This window comes from Neltuma alba, unplaced genomic scaffold (assembly GCF_004799145.2).
Source record: "Neltuma alba isolate B1F8T4 unplaced genomic scaffold, ASM479914v2 tig00010174_pilon, whole genome shotgun sequence".
Taxonomy (NCBI): domain Eukaryota; kingdom Viridiplantae; phylum Streptophyta; class Magnoliopsida; order Fabales; family Fabaceae; genus Neltuma; species Neltuma alba.
Window position 1 is genome coordinate 183,730 of NW_021635117.1, and position 14,851 is coordinate 198,580.

Sequence of the window (14,851 nt, forward strand, 5' to 3'; positions counted from 1 at the left end):
TTGTGAGAAATTTTTTTTCTAAGTAGATATTTATATAAGGGGTTAGTAGATATTCAATAAGAAAAAGAAACATAGAAGGAGGTAGGATTATCTAGTGGTATGAATCAATAGAAAGAAAGTTAGAACAATATATGTATGAGATAAATGTAAATAAGAATAAAAATAGATTTTTTTTTAACCTATGATAAAACATTGAAGCTGAAAAGAGGGCAGAATGAGAAGAGGAGAGATAGGGGAGAAGGATGATAAAAGAGAAGAATAGAAAAGAATTGGGAGAAAAATATTTATAATAAGTATGAGAAATTAGTAAAATTAGTAGTGACCTGGGCATTGATAATTCGAACAATTGCATGAGTAACAATTTAAAGGGTGTTTGGATAGAAACTAAATCATAGTTTTAGAAATGATATAACGGTATACGAAATAAATATGTTGAAAAGTTTATCCCAATTTGCTGAAAAGTGCTTTGTAAAAGCACTTCTCATACCATCCAAACACTCCCTTAAGCAGTGATTGAAGAAATGTTATAAATCAAGATTTGTAGCTAATATTTCAACAATTGTCACAAACTTGATTTGTTAATTTAGTTTTTAGTTTAACCCGTAAGAAATGCATAAATGTTATTAATATTTTCAATCTTAAATATAAGATATTAGTGTTAATTTCATGTCATCAATAGTTACATAAACTTCCAAACAAACAAAAAATAGTTACATAAACTAATTAAATTTGTAATACAAGTAAAATACTACCTCCAATTCTAAATATAAAAGTTACTTTAATTTTTAATTTGGTCTTAAGTATAAGACCATAATTCATTTTGTTCATCATATTTATTCATTTTTCAGAATGATCCTTGTAATAGTTGTACATGTTAAAATTTTATCAAATAGTAGTTTCAGCTAATATACATGATTTACAAGGATATTTTAAAAAAATAATATATATTTATTATAAATAACTAATTTAACCAAAAAATTTAATTTACTCAAATTAATTAAATTCAAGCACATTTTTCTAAATGCTGCTCTCAATTAATTAATGATTGACGGTTTTTTATTTTTTTTCAATTTTTATTTGTAGTTTGTAGTTTTCGTCCGATGAGATCCTTGGCCGACCTCGCCGCAGGTTCTTCTATCTAAAGCCCTGGCTGCTATCCTTGCGAGGGTTTCATTTTTCTGCCGTGTCTCTTCCTCTTTGCTAAGCGCACCTAGCAGCAGAAAGAGAAGAACAAAACGAACAACGAAATGAACTAAAGAGGGGAAAAAAGTACAAAGATTTAATTGATTTGAATACATCTCAATCTAACTTCATTTTAGCCTATTCTGAAAGAAAACCATGGACGAGGACCTTGAGTACGATAATCAAATGATCGAAGAAGAGGACGACGAAGAAGAGGAGATCACGCAGGAAGACGCGTGGGCCGTTATTTCTGCCTACTTCGAAGAGAAGGGTCTTGTCCGTCAGCAACTCGACTCCTTCGATGAGTTCATCCAGAATACTATGCAGGAAATCGTCGACGAGTCCGCCGACATTGAAATCCGACCTGAGTCTCAGCACAATCCTGGTCACCAGTCCGATTTTGCCGAGGTACTGTTTCCGCAAGGAAAATTTTTGGAACCCTAAATCTGTTTTATTTGTGTTTTCAAGATTTCTTTGGTTGTTTTTCCTACACAATTATCTAAGGTGTGTCATTTTTCATTGAAATTTATGTTAAGTTTAATGAAACAGAAGTTTAGTGTAGTACATGTTGCACTGGAGGTTTACTGATAATGATTTTTCCCTCTGCAGACTATCTATAAGATCAGCTTTGGTCAGATTTACTTGAGTAAGCCCATGATGACCGAGTCTGATGGAGAAACTGCAACCTTGTTTCCCAAGGCAGCGAGGCTGAGGAATCTTACGTATTCAGCTCCTTTGTACGTGGATGTTACCAAGAGGGTTATTAAGAAAGGGCACGATGGTGAAGAAGTTACTGAGACTCAGGATTTTACCAAGGTTTTCATTGGGAAGGTGCGTTATTTATGGAGTCTAGTTTTAGATGGTGTAATTTAGTTTGGGATGGTTTGCTCATGTGCATCGTTCTTGTTGCCTATTCCTATTATCTTAGGTTCCTATAATGCTTCGGTCAAGTTACTGCACTTTATACCAGAATTCAGAGAAGGATTTGACTGAGCTTGGAGAGTGTCCATATGATCAAGGTGGCTATTTCATTATAAATGGAAGTGAAAAGGTTCTAATTGCTCAGGAGAAGATGAGCACTAATCATGTCTATGTCTTTAAGAAGAGGCAACCTAACAAGTATGCCTATGTGGCTGAAGTTCGGTCCATGGCGGAGTCCCAAAACAGACCACCGAGTACAATGTTTGTGCGAATGCTCTCCAGAACAAGTTCCAAAGGGGTAATTTGAATTATAGTTGTATTTTTTCTACCAGCCGCTGATCTGCAAGGCAAACATGGACATTTTTGCTAATGACTAAATATGTTCCTGGTAACATTTGAATATCTTTTTCTTGTTTGCTTCAGGGTTCCTCAGGACAATATATACGTGCTACGCTTCCATACATTCGGACTGAAATTCCAATTATTATTGTGTTTCGGGCGTTGGGGTTTGTTGCCGACAAAGATATACTTGAACATATATGTTATGACTTCTCTGACACACAAATGATGGAGTTACTTCGTCCGTCCCTGGAGGAAGCATTTGTGATTCAAAATCAACAGGTGGGTTCTGTCAATATTAATATTATTGCTATTATTTTCTTGCTCCCAAGGTTTGCTTGATAAGGGACTTGAAACTGCTTGGTATTGGGGCTATTTTCCCCCCACTGATAAAGTCAAATTTTACTCCAGGTTGCTCTTGATTACATTGGGAAAAGAGGTTCAACTGTTGGTGTAACTAGGGAAAAGAGAATTAAGTGAGTAGCATATTGACAGAATCCTGCGGTAAATTATCTGCTGCGTTGATTGATTGAAGTTTTCATCTGTTTAATTAAAATATGCAGGTATGCTAAGGAGATCCTTCAAAAGGAAATGCTTCCTCATGTTGGTGTCGGGGAATTTTGTGAGACAAAGAAGGCTTATTATTTTGGGTAAGGTTATTCCCGGTAAAGATATGAAAATTTCTTCTAACAAATAAATATTTATCAAACTTAATATTGTCGTACAGATATATCATTCACCGTCTTCTTCTATGCGCGCTTGGTCGAAGGGCTGAGGATGATAGGGATCATTATGGCAACAAGAGGCTGGATCTTGCTGGTCCTTTGCTTGGTGGTCTTTTTAGAATGGTTCGTTTCTCTTGTGATTGATGACACCTGAGTTGATATTTTTATTTCCATTCTTTTTGTATGCGTTTGTGTTTCTCAATTTATTTGTATTTTGCCATGCCAGCTCTTCAGGAAGTTGACTAGAGATGTCAGGGGTTATGTACAGAAGGTGTGTTCTAGCAGCATTAACTTATTTCTCTTTCTATATTAATGTTTCCAAGGTCTGTAACCTTTGATTTGTGAATGTTGCAGTGTGTAGATAATGGGAAAGATGTTAACCTCCAATTTGCTATCAAGGCAAAAACCATTACTAGTGGTCTTAAATACTCCCTTGCTACTGGTAATTGGGGCCAAGCAAATGCTGCAGGCACCAGAGCTGGAGTTTCACAGGTTCTATTATTGTTCATTAGTTCATTCATTCAAGAGTATGTTTGCATTTTCTCTCTCGCTCACACACACCCACTCTCTCTCTCTCTCTCAAAAAATGACGTGTGTATGCATTTGTTGTCTTCCATTCCAGGTGCTGAATCGCTTGACTTATGCATCAACATTGTCTCATTTGCGGAGACTCAATTCTCCCATTGGGCGTGAAGGTGAAGTTACTGTATAAGCCAAACATGATCAAATCTGCTATTATTTTCCTTGGTTAATTGCTTAACCGTGGCTTTTAGTTAATTCCCAAAATTTTAGGCTCACAAAGTCACTGATGGTTGTAGATGAAATCATGAAACCAGTGAACTTGGGCATCTCCCAGAATCCTTTCTGACCTCCATGTAGCTGCCTTGTCCTTTTTATTTCTTTCTCATACAGTGCACATCTCAGCCTTCTCCAGAGCTTCACCTGTCTTATCTCCTAACTGACTCTGATGTGCACAGACTCCTTTTACCTCAGCCTAATATTCATTAGAGTATCGCCTAATCTTTACTATGGTACACCTTAACTATTGGGGCCTATAATCCAATGCAATGCAACCCAGCTCTATGATGGTACGTCTTAACTGTAGGTGGCTTAGCAATGAAATTAATTAAATGATACCATTGTAAATATGGTTGTACAAACTTGGTATTTTCAACGGGATGAATTAAGCATATTGTGGCTCCTATAGAATGATTTTGTGCTTAAGTCGTAGCTTCTCTCTTTGTTCCTTTCTAGGTAAGTTGGCTAAACCAAGACAATTACACAATTCACAATGGGGAATGATGTGTCCAGCAGAAACACCTGAAGGACAAGTGAGTCTTTTGCACTCAATATGTTTTCCCATCTTACTAGTTGTTACAATTAATTTACACTTTTGACGTATGAATCATTTTGACATGGCCATTTATATAGGCCTGTGGACTAGTGAAGAATCTGGCATTGATGGTTTATATAACAGTTGGCTCAGCAGCATATCCTATCCTGGAGTTTTTGGAAGAATGGGGCACAGAGAATTTTGAGGTGCGTACATTTTGCCCTTCATCTGTACTTGGTTCTATGTGTATTTGTGTCTAAATTAATAATATTTTGGTTTTGCTTCTGTAGGAAATTTCTCCTGCAGTTATTCCTCAAGCTACAAAAATCTTTGTAAATGGTTGTTGGATGGGTATACATCGTGATCCTGATATGTTGGTGAGAACATTGAGAAAGTTGAGACGACGGGTATGTGTCCATTTCTTAGTACTATATTATTTTAGTAGCATAGAAACACTAATTTGAATTGTACAATATTTGAAGCTATGTAGGTCATACTTTGTTCGTTCCTATGTTCTCTGTCTTGGATTTTTTATCAGCATCAGTGTTATCTTCCTTCCTCCCATCCTCCCTTAGGGCATGTTTGGGAGTTGGGAGGGAAAGGGAATGAAAGAATCCAAAGAAAATAGAAGAGAAATGAAGGGAAAGGATCGATAAAAGCTGATTTTAGTAGCCCTCTTGCTGGTATCCGGTTAAAATGGTTTGTCCTTGTGGGGGAAAACATTGCCGTCCAAAATTTATCATATTGATGGAACTTAAGAATCGAGGGACAATTTTGGAAGGTCAGTTGATAGTTTTGCATCATCCTCCCTTGTATTAAAATCCCAAACAAGGAGAAGATTTCAATGAAACTTCACCTTTACTTTCCTTCACTAGTCATCATCTAAACAGACCAGTACATAATGTGTCCTAATACACTACATGAAATTATTTGCAAGCTCATATTGCACTTATGAATTTGTTGGTGTTCTCCACCTCCTAAGTTTAATTAGATTTGGCTGTTTTGACTGCAGTCTTTTATTGTGAAACTTCTTAAGGAGAAATTGATATAAAGAAACGGAGAGCAAAACTAAGGGAGAAGTAGTGTTACCCCATTTTCTTTAAAGATCATGTTTCTGACTATTTATTGCTGACAATGCTGGTCATGGTCCCGCATTAAGTCTAATGCCCAAGCTACTATTTATCCAGGCAGTAATGTTTTTATTTCTTGCTTTTTTGTTGATATGGAGTTTATATTTCTTGGTAAATTCATTGGTCGGAAAAATAAGGTGGAGTGGGTGGTTAAACTGGTTGAACCTGTCCAGTTCTGAGCCTTGACTAATGGTGATAATGAGTGGTCAGAAACTTCCTTAAGTGATGGGTTTTAACGGAACAAGTCAAACTTGATTTGTTTTAGCAGGTCAGTTGGTTCAGTACTAATGGGATGTGACAGTTAGGCTTTCATATTGCTGAGCCTCTAAATTATCAATGTTGGGATTCTGTTGCAAAAAATATTTGCATAGGAGATTGAAGCCTAACAATTTGGGATGCAAAGGAAGTTGAAACTGCTAGGCCAGCGCATGTGCTCTAGTATAGTTACTATATGTGTATAACAATACATAATTTAATTTAATTATTAACTTGTGTAATTAAATTCTATATGTAATGGTTGCATTTTATTTTTCATCTTGAAGCAAATTTCTCACTTGTTTATTTGTTTTATGTACGTATTCAATATCTTAGAATGGCTGGATTGTTATTTAATTGCTTGTTTCTGGTTTAATGATTGGCCCGATTTTCAAAATATTGAATGTGTTATATGATGTTATTCTATGGTCGATTTGAGTTGTCAAATTGTTGCTTCGTTGGTATTTATTGAATGCCATTTTCTTTTGATTGCTTTGTTAAAATTATTTTACATATGTCGGTGATAATTTTCCAATTTGATGCTTGTGACTCGTGTTTGCAGGTTGATGTTAATACTGAAGTGGGGGTTGTCAGAGATATCCGCCTTAAAGAATTACGCATATATACAGATTATGGTCGTTGTAGTCGTCCATTATTTATTGTGGATAAACAAAGGCTTCTCATTAAGAAAAAGGATATTCATGCTCTACAACAGAGGGTGAGCAAGCAGAAACTGTGATTTATCTCAGTAGTTGAAATTATTTCCTGCAATTGTCTCACTTGTTCATTATGTAATCAGGAATCGCCAGAGGAAGGTGGGTGGCATGATCTTGTTTCCAAGGGGTTTATAGAATACATTGACACAGAAGAAGAAGAGACCACTATGATCTCCATGACCATTAATGTTGGTGTTCCAAATCTCGATTTGAATATGTAAGTGCATTAAGATGTTATGAAGCGTTAAGGAAGTTAATGGTTAATAAAATGTAACAGGATCTTGTTCAAGCAAGGCTCAACCCAGATGAAGCTTATTCTGATACTTACACTCATTGTGAAATCCATCCATCATTGATTTTGGGTGTATGTGCGTCCATTATACCCTTTCCTGATCACAACCAGGTAAATGGGTTATTTTGGAGTCCTGTTTCTGAACAACATAAGTTTTGTGCTTCATATCACTTATATATTGTTGATTGTTGATGCAATCAGTCACCGCGTAACACATATCAGTCTGCTATGGGAAAACAAGCCATGGGGATATATGTAACCAATTACCAATTTCGAATGGTACGTTTTTAACTGTCATTTTTTATGTTTTTCTTAATCTATATCATTGTTGACTCGAGATAATCATTATTTTCTTTTTTCCTTTCAATTAGGATACACTGGCCTATGTACTTTATTATCCTCAAAAGCCACTGGTCACTACAAGAGCCATGGAGCATCTCCATTTTCGGCAACTTCCTGCGGGAATTGTAAATACCCACTTGTTTCTTATCATTTTCTTGTGAATTATATTGGTTCTTGATCTCACATGTTTTCCTTCCATTTATCTTAGAATGCAATTGTGGCCATCGCATGTTATTCTGGGTATAATCAGGAAGATTCTGTCATCATGAATCAATCTTCGATAGACCGTGGATTCTTTCGGTCTCTTTTTTTCCGTTCATATAGGTGTGTATGGAACCAAAAGGTTAATTACACGCCTTCCTCTTGCTGGAAGTCCTCGTTATTTTTTTAAGATGTTGCCTTTTAAACTTTTGAAGGGATGAGGAGAAGAAGATGGGAACTCTTGTCAAAGAAGATTTTGGTCGACCAGACAGATCTAATACCATGGTGTGGATTTAGGCTCTGCGTTTGCTTTTTATGATTCTTTGTTGTAGGAAATAAACTAAGTTCTGTTTTACAGGGCATGAGGCATGGCTCTTACGATAAGCTAGATGATGATGGTCTTGCACCACCTGTGAGTATATTTAACCTGCGCTGTGTAAAATGAGAATATCTGATACTGCTTGTCCTGAAATTAAGCTTATATAACGTACTCAAGCAATTTATTTGCTTTGTAATAGGGTACTAGAGTGTCTGGTGAGGATGTTATCATTGGAAAGACCACTCCGATCTCTCAGGATGATGCGCAGGGCCAATCTGCACGTTATACAAGACGTGATCACAGCATAAGCTTACGTCATAGTGAAACAGGAATTGTTGATCAAGTAAGTTTTACCAAATGTTCTTTACTCTATTTCATATTGGCCTGCATTATGGAAGTTTAATGTGTCTCAGATGTTTGGAAACAAATAATCATCTTTAACGTGCCTTGTTTTTATTATCTTTGTTTCTGCATTTGGGAAGGATCTGCAGTCCCCGTGTCTTTATCAATAAATGATTTTCCATCTGAAAAGAAGGACACATTGAGCGTAGGAGGAGGGGGACAATTATGAAATTTGAATCTTAGATGGGAGGAAAAAATCATGTCTACATCTGAAGTGTGATGGTCTAATACTATAACTATGAAAGTTGGATGGGAGGGAAAAATCATATTTACACTTGAAGTGCGATGATCTAATCTAAATTACCTAAAAGTTGAATCTCTTAGCATGGTTTTGCACGCTCATGGACCTTGTTTGTTCTGTAGGTTCTGCTGACAACAAATGCTGATGGGTTGAGATTTGTAAAAGTGCGGGTGAGATCCGTTCGGATACCACAGATTGGTGACAAATTCAGTAGTAGACATGGTCAGAAGGGGACTGTTGGAATGACTTATACCCAAGAAGACATGCCATGGACTGTGGAAGGCATCACACCTGATATCATTGTCAATCCACATGCTATTCCTTCTCGAATGACGATTGGTCAGCTTATTGAGTGTATCATGGGAAAGGTTGCTGCTCACATGGGAAAAGAAGGAGATGCTACACCTTTTACAGATGTTACTGTAAGTAACTTCCTCTCATCACGGCTTTATCCAGTGTGGCTGATTGGAACTCGCCATCCCCCCCCCCCCCAAAAAAAAAAAACCAAAAAAAAAAATTAAAAAAAAAAAATAATAATGCCTTGTTATGTAGCCAATATATACGAAGACTAGGTTGATCACCTGTGCTGACGTTCTAGCTACAGGGGCATCAGTCTGAGATGGTGGATGGAAATATATATCCTTAACAAGAGCTTTGGTTGCAATAACGCAATTAGTATTTTTTTTCTTTTGTTTTTATTTATTTTTTGGTTCATCCTGTAGGGTTATCATCTTAATTTTTTATCTTTGATTGTGGATATGGGTAACTGGCACTAATTTAGGGTCAATGGGTTTCTTGCAAAAGGGATAAAAATTGCAGTGCTTGTCTCCCTTTTATGGTCTCCATCTTTTTTCTTGACTAGGAGAGATTACTGAGTTAACCTTAAAATATATTTCCTCTAACTACTGTCCAGGTGGACAATATCAGCAAAGCTCTACATAAATGTGGATATCAAATGCGTGGTTTTGAGACCATGTATAATGGTCACACAGGCAGGCGTCTAACTGCCATGATTTTCCTTGGCCCCACATATTACCAAAGACTGAAACACATGGTTGATGACAAGATACATTCACGTGGCCGAGGTCCTGTGCAGATCCTCACAAGGCAGCCTGCAGAAGGGCGATCTCGTGATGGAGGTCTCCGATTTGGAGAGATGGAACGAGATTGCATGATAGCCCACGGTGCTGCACACTTCCTAAAGGAGAGATTATTTGATCAAAGTGATGCATATAGAGTCCATGTTTGTGAACGTTGTGGTTTGATAGCCATCGCAAATCTTAAGAAGAATTCTTTTGAATGCAGAGGCTGCAAGAACAAAACTGACGTTGTTCAGGTCGATAACACTATCTGTTGTGCTGGTCTATTACATAACATTTTTTTCATTAATTTTTATCATGTCAATACATGTCCCAGCGCTGAAATATTGACATCATGCTGTTGCCGCTGCTGATTTTGCACACAGGTTTACATTCCTTATGCTTGTAAGCTACTTTTCCAAGAGCTAATGGCTATGGCCATAGCCCCAAGAATGCTGACGAAGGATATTAAATCCTCCAAAGATCAAAAGAAGAAAGGAGCCTGAGATGGATGTTCAGCGAGGCTGCTAGTCTTTGATTGACACTCTGGCTGACTATGATAATGGGTTTTATGCTAGAACGGAGATGAAATTGGGTTTTGCTTTGAAGACTTGCTCTGCTGGCCAAGGGGGAAAAAAATAGCAGGACTTATTTTTGTTGTATTTTTATTTCATCGTCTCCTAGTTATCTTGGCTGAAGTGGAACTTAACAATGCGAGCAGAGAGCAATGAGTTTAAGGCTTGTACAGATTAATGTATTGTTTGATATGAAGAGAAGGGAAAAGAACTAGGGCATTGACTAGTTTTTTGAGTGTATTTTTTGTAGTATGAACAAATATGGAATTAAGGGAATATTTACAAAGGACCTCTTCATTATCCGTCAAGCAGTCTGCGGAAATGAAGCGGAGGGAAACCGTTGAGTATCTTATTCTGTTCTCTTCCTCTCTACTCGTCTTGGTTTTTGATTTTCCTTTTTGGTTTTGTGGTTTTTGCGTTGCAAGGTATTTTGTTAGCCAGAGTTCACATCTCATTTACCCTATTTCATATACTTTTATTTGAAATGGCATTGTTTTTCATATGCTCAGGAAATTTGACCAAGGTATTACAAGTTAAAAGGTGTAAAGAAAGCTGTGACCATGCTCCAGCTTAGTTAATTGTCGCGAATTTATGCGTAGGAATTTGGACGTTTTTCTATTTTTAGTTTGTTATAATCTAATTTTGTACTCTTTTAGTCTTTAATATAAGATCTATTTAACTAATTTGATTAGATTAAAGAAGTTAGGTTAGTTAATTATAAAAAATATGACATAGTTTTTTTAGAGTATCATAATCATTTTTTTTAATATCTTTTTTTTTTTACTTAATTATGATTGAGAGAGTATTCATAGAGATAATTTAGAAAAAATTAAAAAAATATGATAAATAAGTCTTATATTTATGATCAAAATTAACTCAATAATTAGATCCTATATTAAATATTAGAAGAGTACTTATTGTATGCTTGCATCGTTCGAGTAATGAGTGCTAAGATATTTACTTGCACATTCAAGTGGCCGAATAATGTCAACTTCTGAAACATCCTTAAAAATATTTCGAACCGTCTCTCTAAACGTAATTCGCACTGAATAAATTATTTTATTTTTTATTGTAAACACATTCTATGTTCTTCCACACGATTATTTGAATTAGTAGTTGTGGAAAGTATAAATAGCATAACGGAATTACAAGTATCATTGCAGCTCTTATAGGGATAGGTGTTGCAAATAATTGCAAAGGAGAGCACCATTAAGAGCATTGCCGTAACACCCTATAATCATCCATATCGTTGCTTTCACCCGTTAAAGGCCTTCAACACTTCAAAAGGGTTCCAATTTCATCACGCTTTAGACAAACATGATCTGAAGTCAACTCTATAATAATAAGGTCTATGTTAGAAGGGAAAGGCTGACTCGTATTGCCATTCTAATAAAGGACTGGAACTTCATCGATACCATTAACTTACACTACATTTGAACATTACTGACAAGTTTCAAGCTCGTAAAATTGAAGCCACTAAACAAACTTAATGGAAATGACACTCAATAAAACAGAAAATGAAACTTCAATCCTTGGAATGTGAAGATGATGGCACATCAATTAATTGGAAACCTGTTTTGATGGGATAATCGTACGTATCTCGGAGGATTTACAGTGATTGGCATTCTGTAGTACGATGTAAGTGAAGAAGATATCGCAGCCTTGAAAGATGTTCAAGGCTTGCAAGCAATCCCTCCATGGCAGTTCCACCAAGCTTATGCTTCCCAGAAGTAGAATACCGACAACTATTGTTCAGCCTTAGCTCTTCTAAAGATCACAAACTATCTAGTGGAAAACGTAGATGTGATGCGCCAAAAGGCATGCAACCTCCATCACTATGTCTTCCAAGAGATCTCGAGCCATCTCAGAATGTTCAGAAGTTTCAACAAAGTTTTGCAGCAATCCAGATAGAATGGTTAATTTCATTCAAATGCCCAATGAACGAGGGAAATTCATAGATAGCTGTCCTAATTCAGTTCCACTGTATCATATACTCTTATGCCAGTGAAAATTCCGAGTCTTGAGAGTTCAGAGAGAGGGAGGGAGACAATGATTGAAATATGCTTCTTTATGATATATGGCATTGGAAACATGGGGAGCTCTTCTCTGAATTTCCCAGGCTCATGTTCCTGGAAATTCGAAAACAATCAAGTAAAAGATCATATCAAATGGCTTCTCAGAAGGTTCTTTTGGCTCTTAAATGAATAGAAAACTGAACAAAAGTACCAACATATATACTTGGACCACATGCCAAATGTTTTCTGACGCAGCTATTTGGCAACTCAGGCATAAACAAGATTTCAGCCAAAAATATGCTTATCGCAATAACATCAAAAGGAAAATTTTCCCAACGAAGTTATCTTATTTCTTCCAGAATGACTCAATGCCTTGAAAAGATGCTAGCCATTCTCTTCATGCTTAGAGTTATAATCAGAAGAAATATTGGCTTGTGCACCAAGAATAGTCAAATATAGCTCTTCAACTTTTGACACATCAAGAGCTGTGCCTTCAATAACCTTGGTACGCTGTCAATCAAAATCATAATTCAAAACAGGATTAAATAAAGCATTCCAGCATTTAAATGTTTCTAATGAAAATAGTTGATATAAATTTGACTCTTACCATGTACTTGATAAATATCTTCAAGATTCCATAAACAGCTATGTTTTACAAGATTTCCATAGATTTCCCAGGAATGTCGTCTCAGTCAATTTCTTGTATCAACTCATGCAGTGATATGGTTGACTCGTAAAAATAAGACACTTAACAACTCACTTAATTCACTTCTTGAATTAAGTCATGCATTTATTTAATTCATTTCTTGAATTAAGTCATGCATTTATTCAACCAATTCTTTGAAAACAGGTACAAGTCCTTTTCTTTGTGAACATGTTACTCCACCCAACCCGTTTCTTCTATCGAGTCATGCATTGCTACAATTAATTTTGAAAAATAGATAAAGTTAAAAAGGCTTTGTCTTAGTTAACCAATTACCTTTTCAACTAGCTCAAGACATTATTTTGAATTAAAACATGCATCAATGCAATTCATTTCAAAAAAATGATTAGAAAAGCTTTAATATAAACTCAAAACTATTTCTTGTATCAAGTCATGCATTGACTCAATTCATTTCTTCACAATAGTTAAAAGAGATTTATCTTGAAAAATTTTTAATCTACTCCACCTCTTTTAACTTTGAAAAAAAATATATCTGCACAACCTAATCCATCAAAACTCACTTTCAATGCATACTAACTTATTACACAAAAAATAGTTTTGAGCTTTTCCAATTGGCTTTCCCATTCATTTTTTTCTTACATTGAAAAGAAAAAGTCAAATTTCTAAAGCTAATGGAAGGCCATTAGCATATCTCATTGACTTTCTCTTATAGTTATCTGTCAAGATAACTATGAATTCTTTTTTCTGATTCCACCCATTCTTAAACTCCAACTGCTCGTGACCTAATAATGATTGTCGATGTGCATGTTGTTTGTTAAGATCCATAGCATCCAACTTCGTCAACCCTAGAGGGACAGTTTCTTCTATTACGCCTCTGCACATGAAAAACGTCAAAATATAAAATTAATAGTGTCACCTATCTTAAAATATCTTCTATAACCAAAAAAACAAAAAAACTTTTCATCCGCACAAAATAATTCTTTTTCCATTTAAAATACGCTTTTTTAAGAGTCATTCCTGCTATCCTTCCTCTTCATCAAACGACTATCCACGCACCCATAATTAATCAGATATGCATCTATAATTACCAAATAATGCAGGACTTATCTAACCTTCAAGTGAAATGTAATTTAGCTAGTGCTAACTCAAATGTAAAAACAAAAGTAATATTGAACAAGTGATTTAAATGAGCTGTATCTCCTAATTAGAGTACCTCTTGAGATTCCTCTTTTTCTGTTCTGCGGATTCCACCTGGTAACTGCCTATCTTCTTCCTTACATCTGACCGGTATGTCTCATGCGCCATGAAGATAATAAGATCTCGCCGATGATCTGAAGAATACCGAAGAATTTTGACAAGCTTGTTCAAGAACCATGCGGGAGACTCAGAGTTACTAGAGAAGATGGCGAGGAAAAAAGCTGAGTCTACAGCAACCTCAGGAGGCGATGAGCACAGCTGATTGTCCCCTGGTTCGAATCTGTTTTGGCAAATAGCAACTTGAAGTATCCTCATCTCTGGCGATTTGGACGCGTACGGAGCCGATTCGATGGATAAGTTCAGCTTGACCGCCGTCGAGATTCGATCTCTTAGAAACCTTAAGATTCATCAATGTCCACCTACTGCCTCACCTCGTTGAAAGCTTTATGGGGAAGACTGTATTATGATTTTGATCAAAACATCTTTGCTTAAGCCTTAAAAATCAACGCCAAAAGTAGCCAACCAGCTTCTGTTCCCCTCTTTTTACTTTTTTTTCCTTGATTGAATGTTCCCATTGGTTGCCCTTGGAAATTACCAGATGACAAAATAAAAGATCCGGCCCAATTATCGAACTTTTTATCTTTTGGGCCCAGGCAGCATCCCCAGCATACCCATGCCTTTTTCCCCTTAACAAAAAAATTTACTTACCAATAAGAGTTGATCCAGTTCATAAAAAGGTCAGCTTATAACTTATAAAGCCGTGAGTTTAAATTTTACTGCTGATATGAGGACCTTATTAATGGGTAATTTGTAAGTATTTCTATAAGCATTCTTTGAAGCTGGAAGCATGTCATAGTCCTGGTAAGTCTATAAGACCCAACTCACATAAACTTTTTTGTTAAAAAAAAAAGATTAACTTAAAT

General features: G+C 36.1%; 2 protein-coding genes across 4 annotated transcripts; one reads left to right on the forward strand and one right to left on the reverse strand.

Moving 5' to 3' along the window:
* Positions 1-1,171: 1,171 nt before the first annotated feature.
* Positions 1,172-10,404, forward strand: LOC114754663 (DNA-directed RNA polymerase II subunit RPB2). Its single transcript, XM_028943455.1, has 25 exons — positions 1,172-1,590; positions 1,792-2,013; positions 2,111-2,401; positions 2,527-2,724; positions 2,854-2,918; positions 3,006-3,092; positions 3,170-3,290; positions 3,394-3,438; positions 3,522-3,659; positions 3,790-3,862; positions 4,422-4,498; positions 4,599-4,706; positions 4,791-4,907; positions 6,448-6,603; positions 6,685-6,789; positions 6,879-7,004; positions 7,095-7,172; positions 7,265-7,360; positions 7,444-7,559; positions 7,652-7,721; positions 7,795-7,848; positions 7,955-8,098; positions 8,521-8,820; positions 9,312-9,734; positions 9,864-10,404. Exons 1-25 carry the CDS (start codon positions 1,339-1,341, stop codon positions 9,981-9,983), a joined length of 3,582 nt encoding a protein of 1,193 aa, XP_028799288.1. The 5' UTR covers positions 1,172-1,338; the 3' UTR covers positions 9,984-10,404.
* A 954-nt stretch (positions 10,405-11,358) lies between these two features.
* On the reverse strand, positions 11,359-14,436 carry LOC114754676 (uncharacterized). 3 transcript variants are annotated; one of them, XM_028943474.1, is made up of 3 exons: positions 13,945-14,426; positions 12,675-13,605; positions 11,372-12,577 (listed from the first exon to the last, which is right to left on the reverse strand). In XM_028943474.1, exons 1-2 carry the CDS (start codon positions 14,241-14,243, stop codon positions 13,386-13,388), a joined length of 519 nt encoding a protein of 172 aa, XP_028799307.1. In that variant the 5' UTR covers positions 14,244-14,426; the 3' UTR covers positions 11,372-12,577; positions 12,675-13,385. The 3 variants fall into 3 exon arrangements, with proteins under 3 accessions (XP_028799310.1, XP_028799307.1, XP_028799309.1); XM_028943477.1 differs by lacking the exon at positions 12,675-13,605 and having other exon boundaries at positions 11,359-12,181; positions 13,945-14,436; XM_028943476.1 differs by lacking the exon at positions 12,675-13,605 and having other exon boundaries at positions 13,945-14,433.
* Between the last annotated feature and the right edge of the window lie 415 nt (positions 14,437-14,851).

Excerpts from the sequence above, each read along its gene's own strand:
- LOC114754663 (XM_028943455.1), top strand. The coding sequence starts at position 1,339 with ATGGACGAGGACCTTGAGTACGATAATCAAATGATCGAAGAAGAGGAC. Across the intron at positions 4,908-6,447 it reads TGAGAAAGTTGAGACGACGG|GTTGATGTTAATACTGAAGT; the intron begins GTATGTGTCCAT and ends TCGTGTTTGCAG. Across the intron at positions 7,560-7,651 it reads CTTTTTTTCCGTTCATATAG|GGATGAGGAGAAGAAGATGG; the intron begins GTGTGTATGGAA and ends AAACTTTTGAAG.
- LOC114754676 (XM_028943474.1), bottom strand. The coding sequence starts at position 14,243 with ATGAGGATACTTCAAGTTGCTATTTGCCAAAACAGATTCGAACCAGGG. Across the intron at positions 13,606-13,944 it reads AAAAAGAGGAATCTCAAGAG|AGGCGTAATAGAAGAAACTG; the intron begins GTACTCTAATTA and ends TTTCATGTGCAG.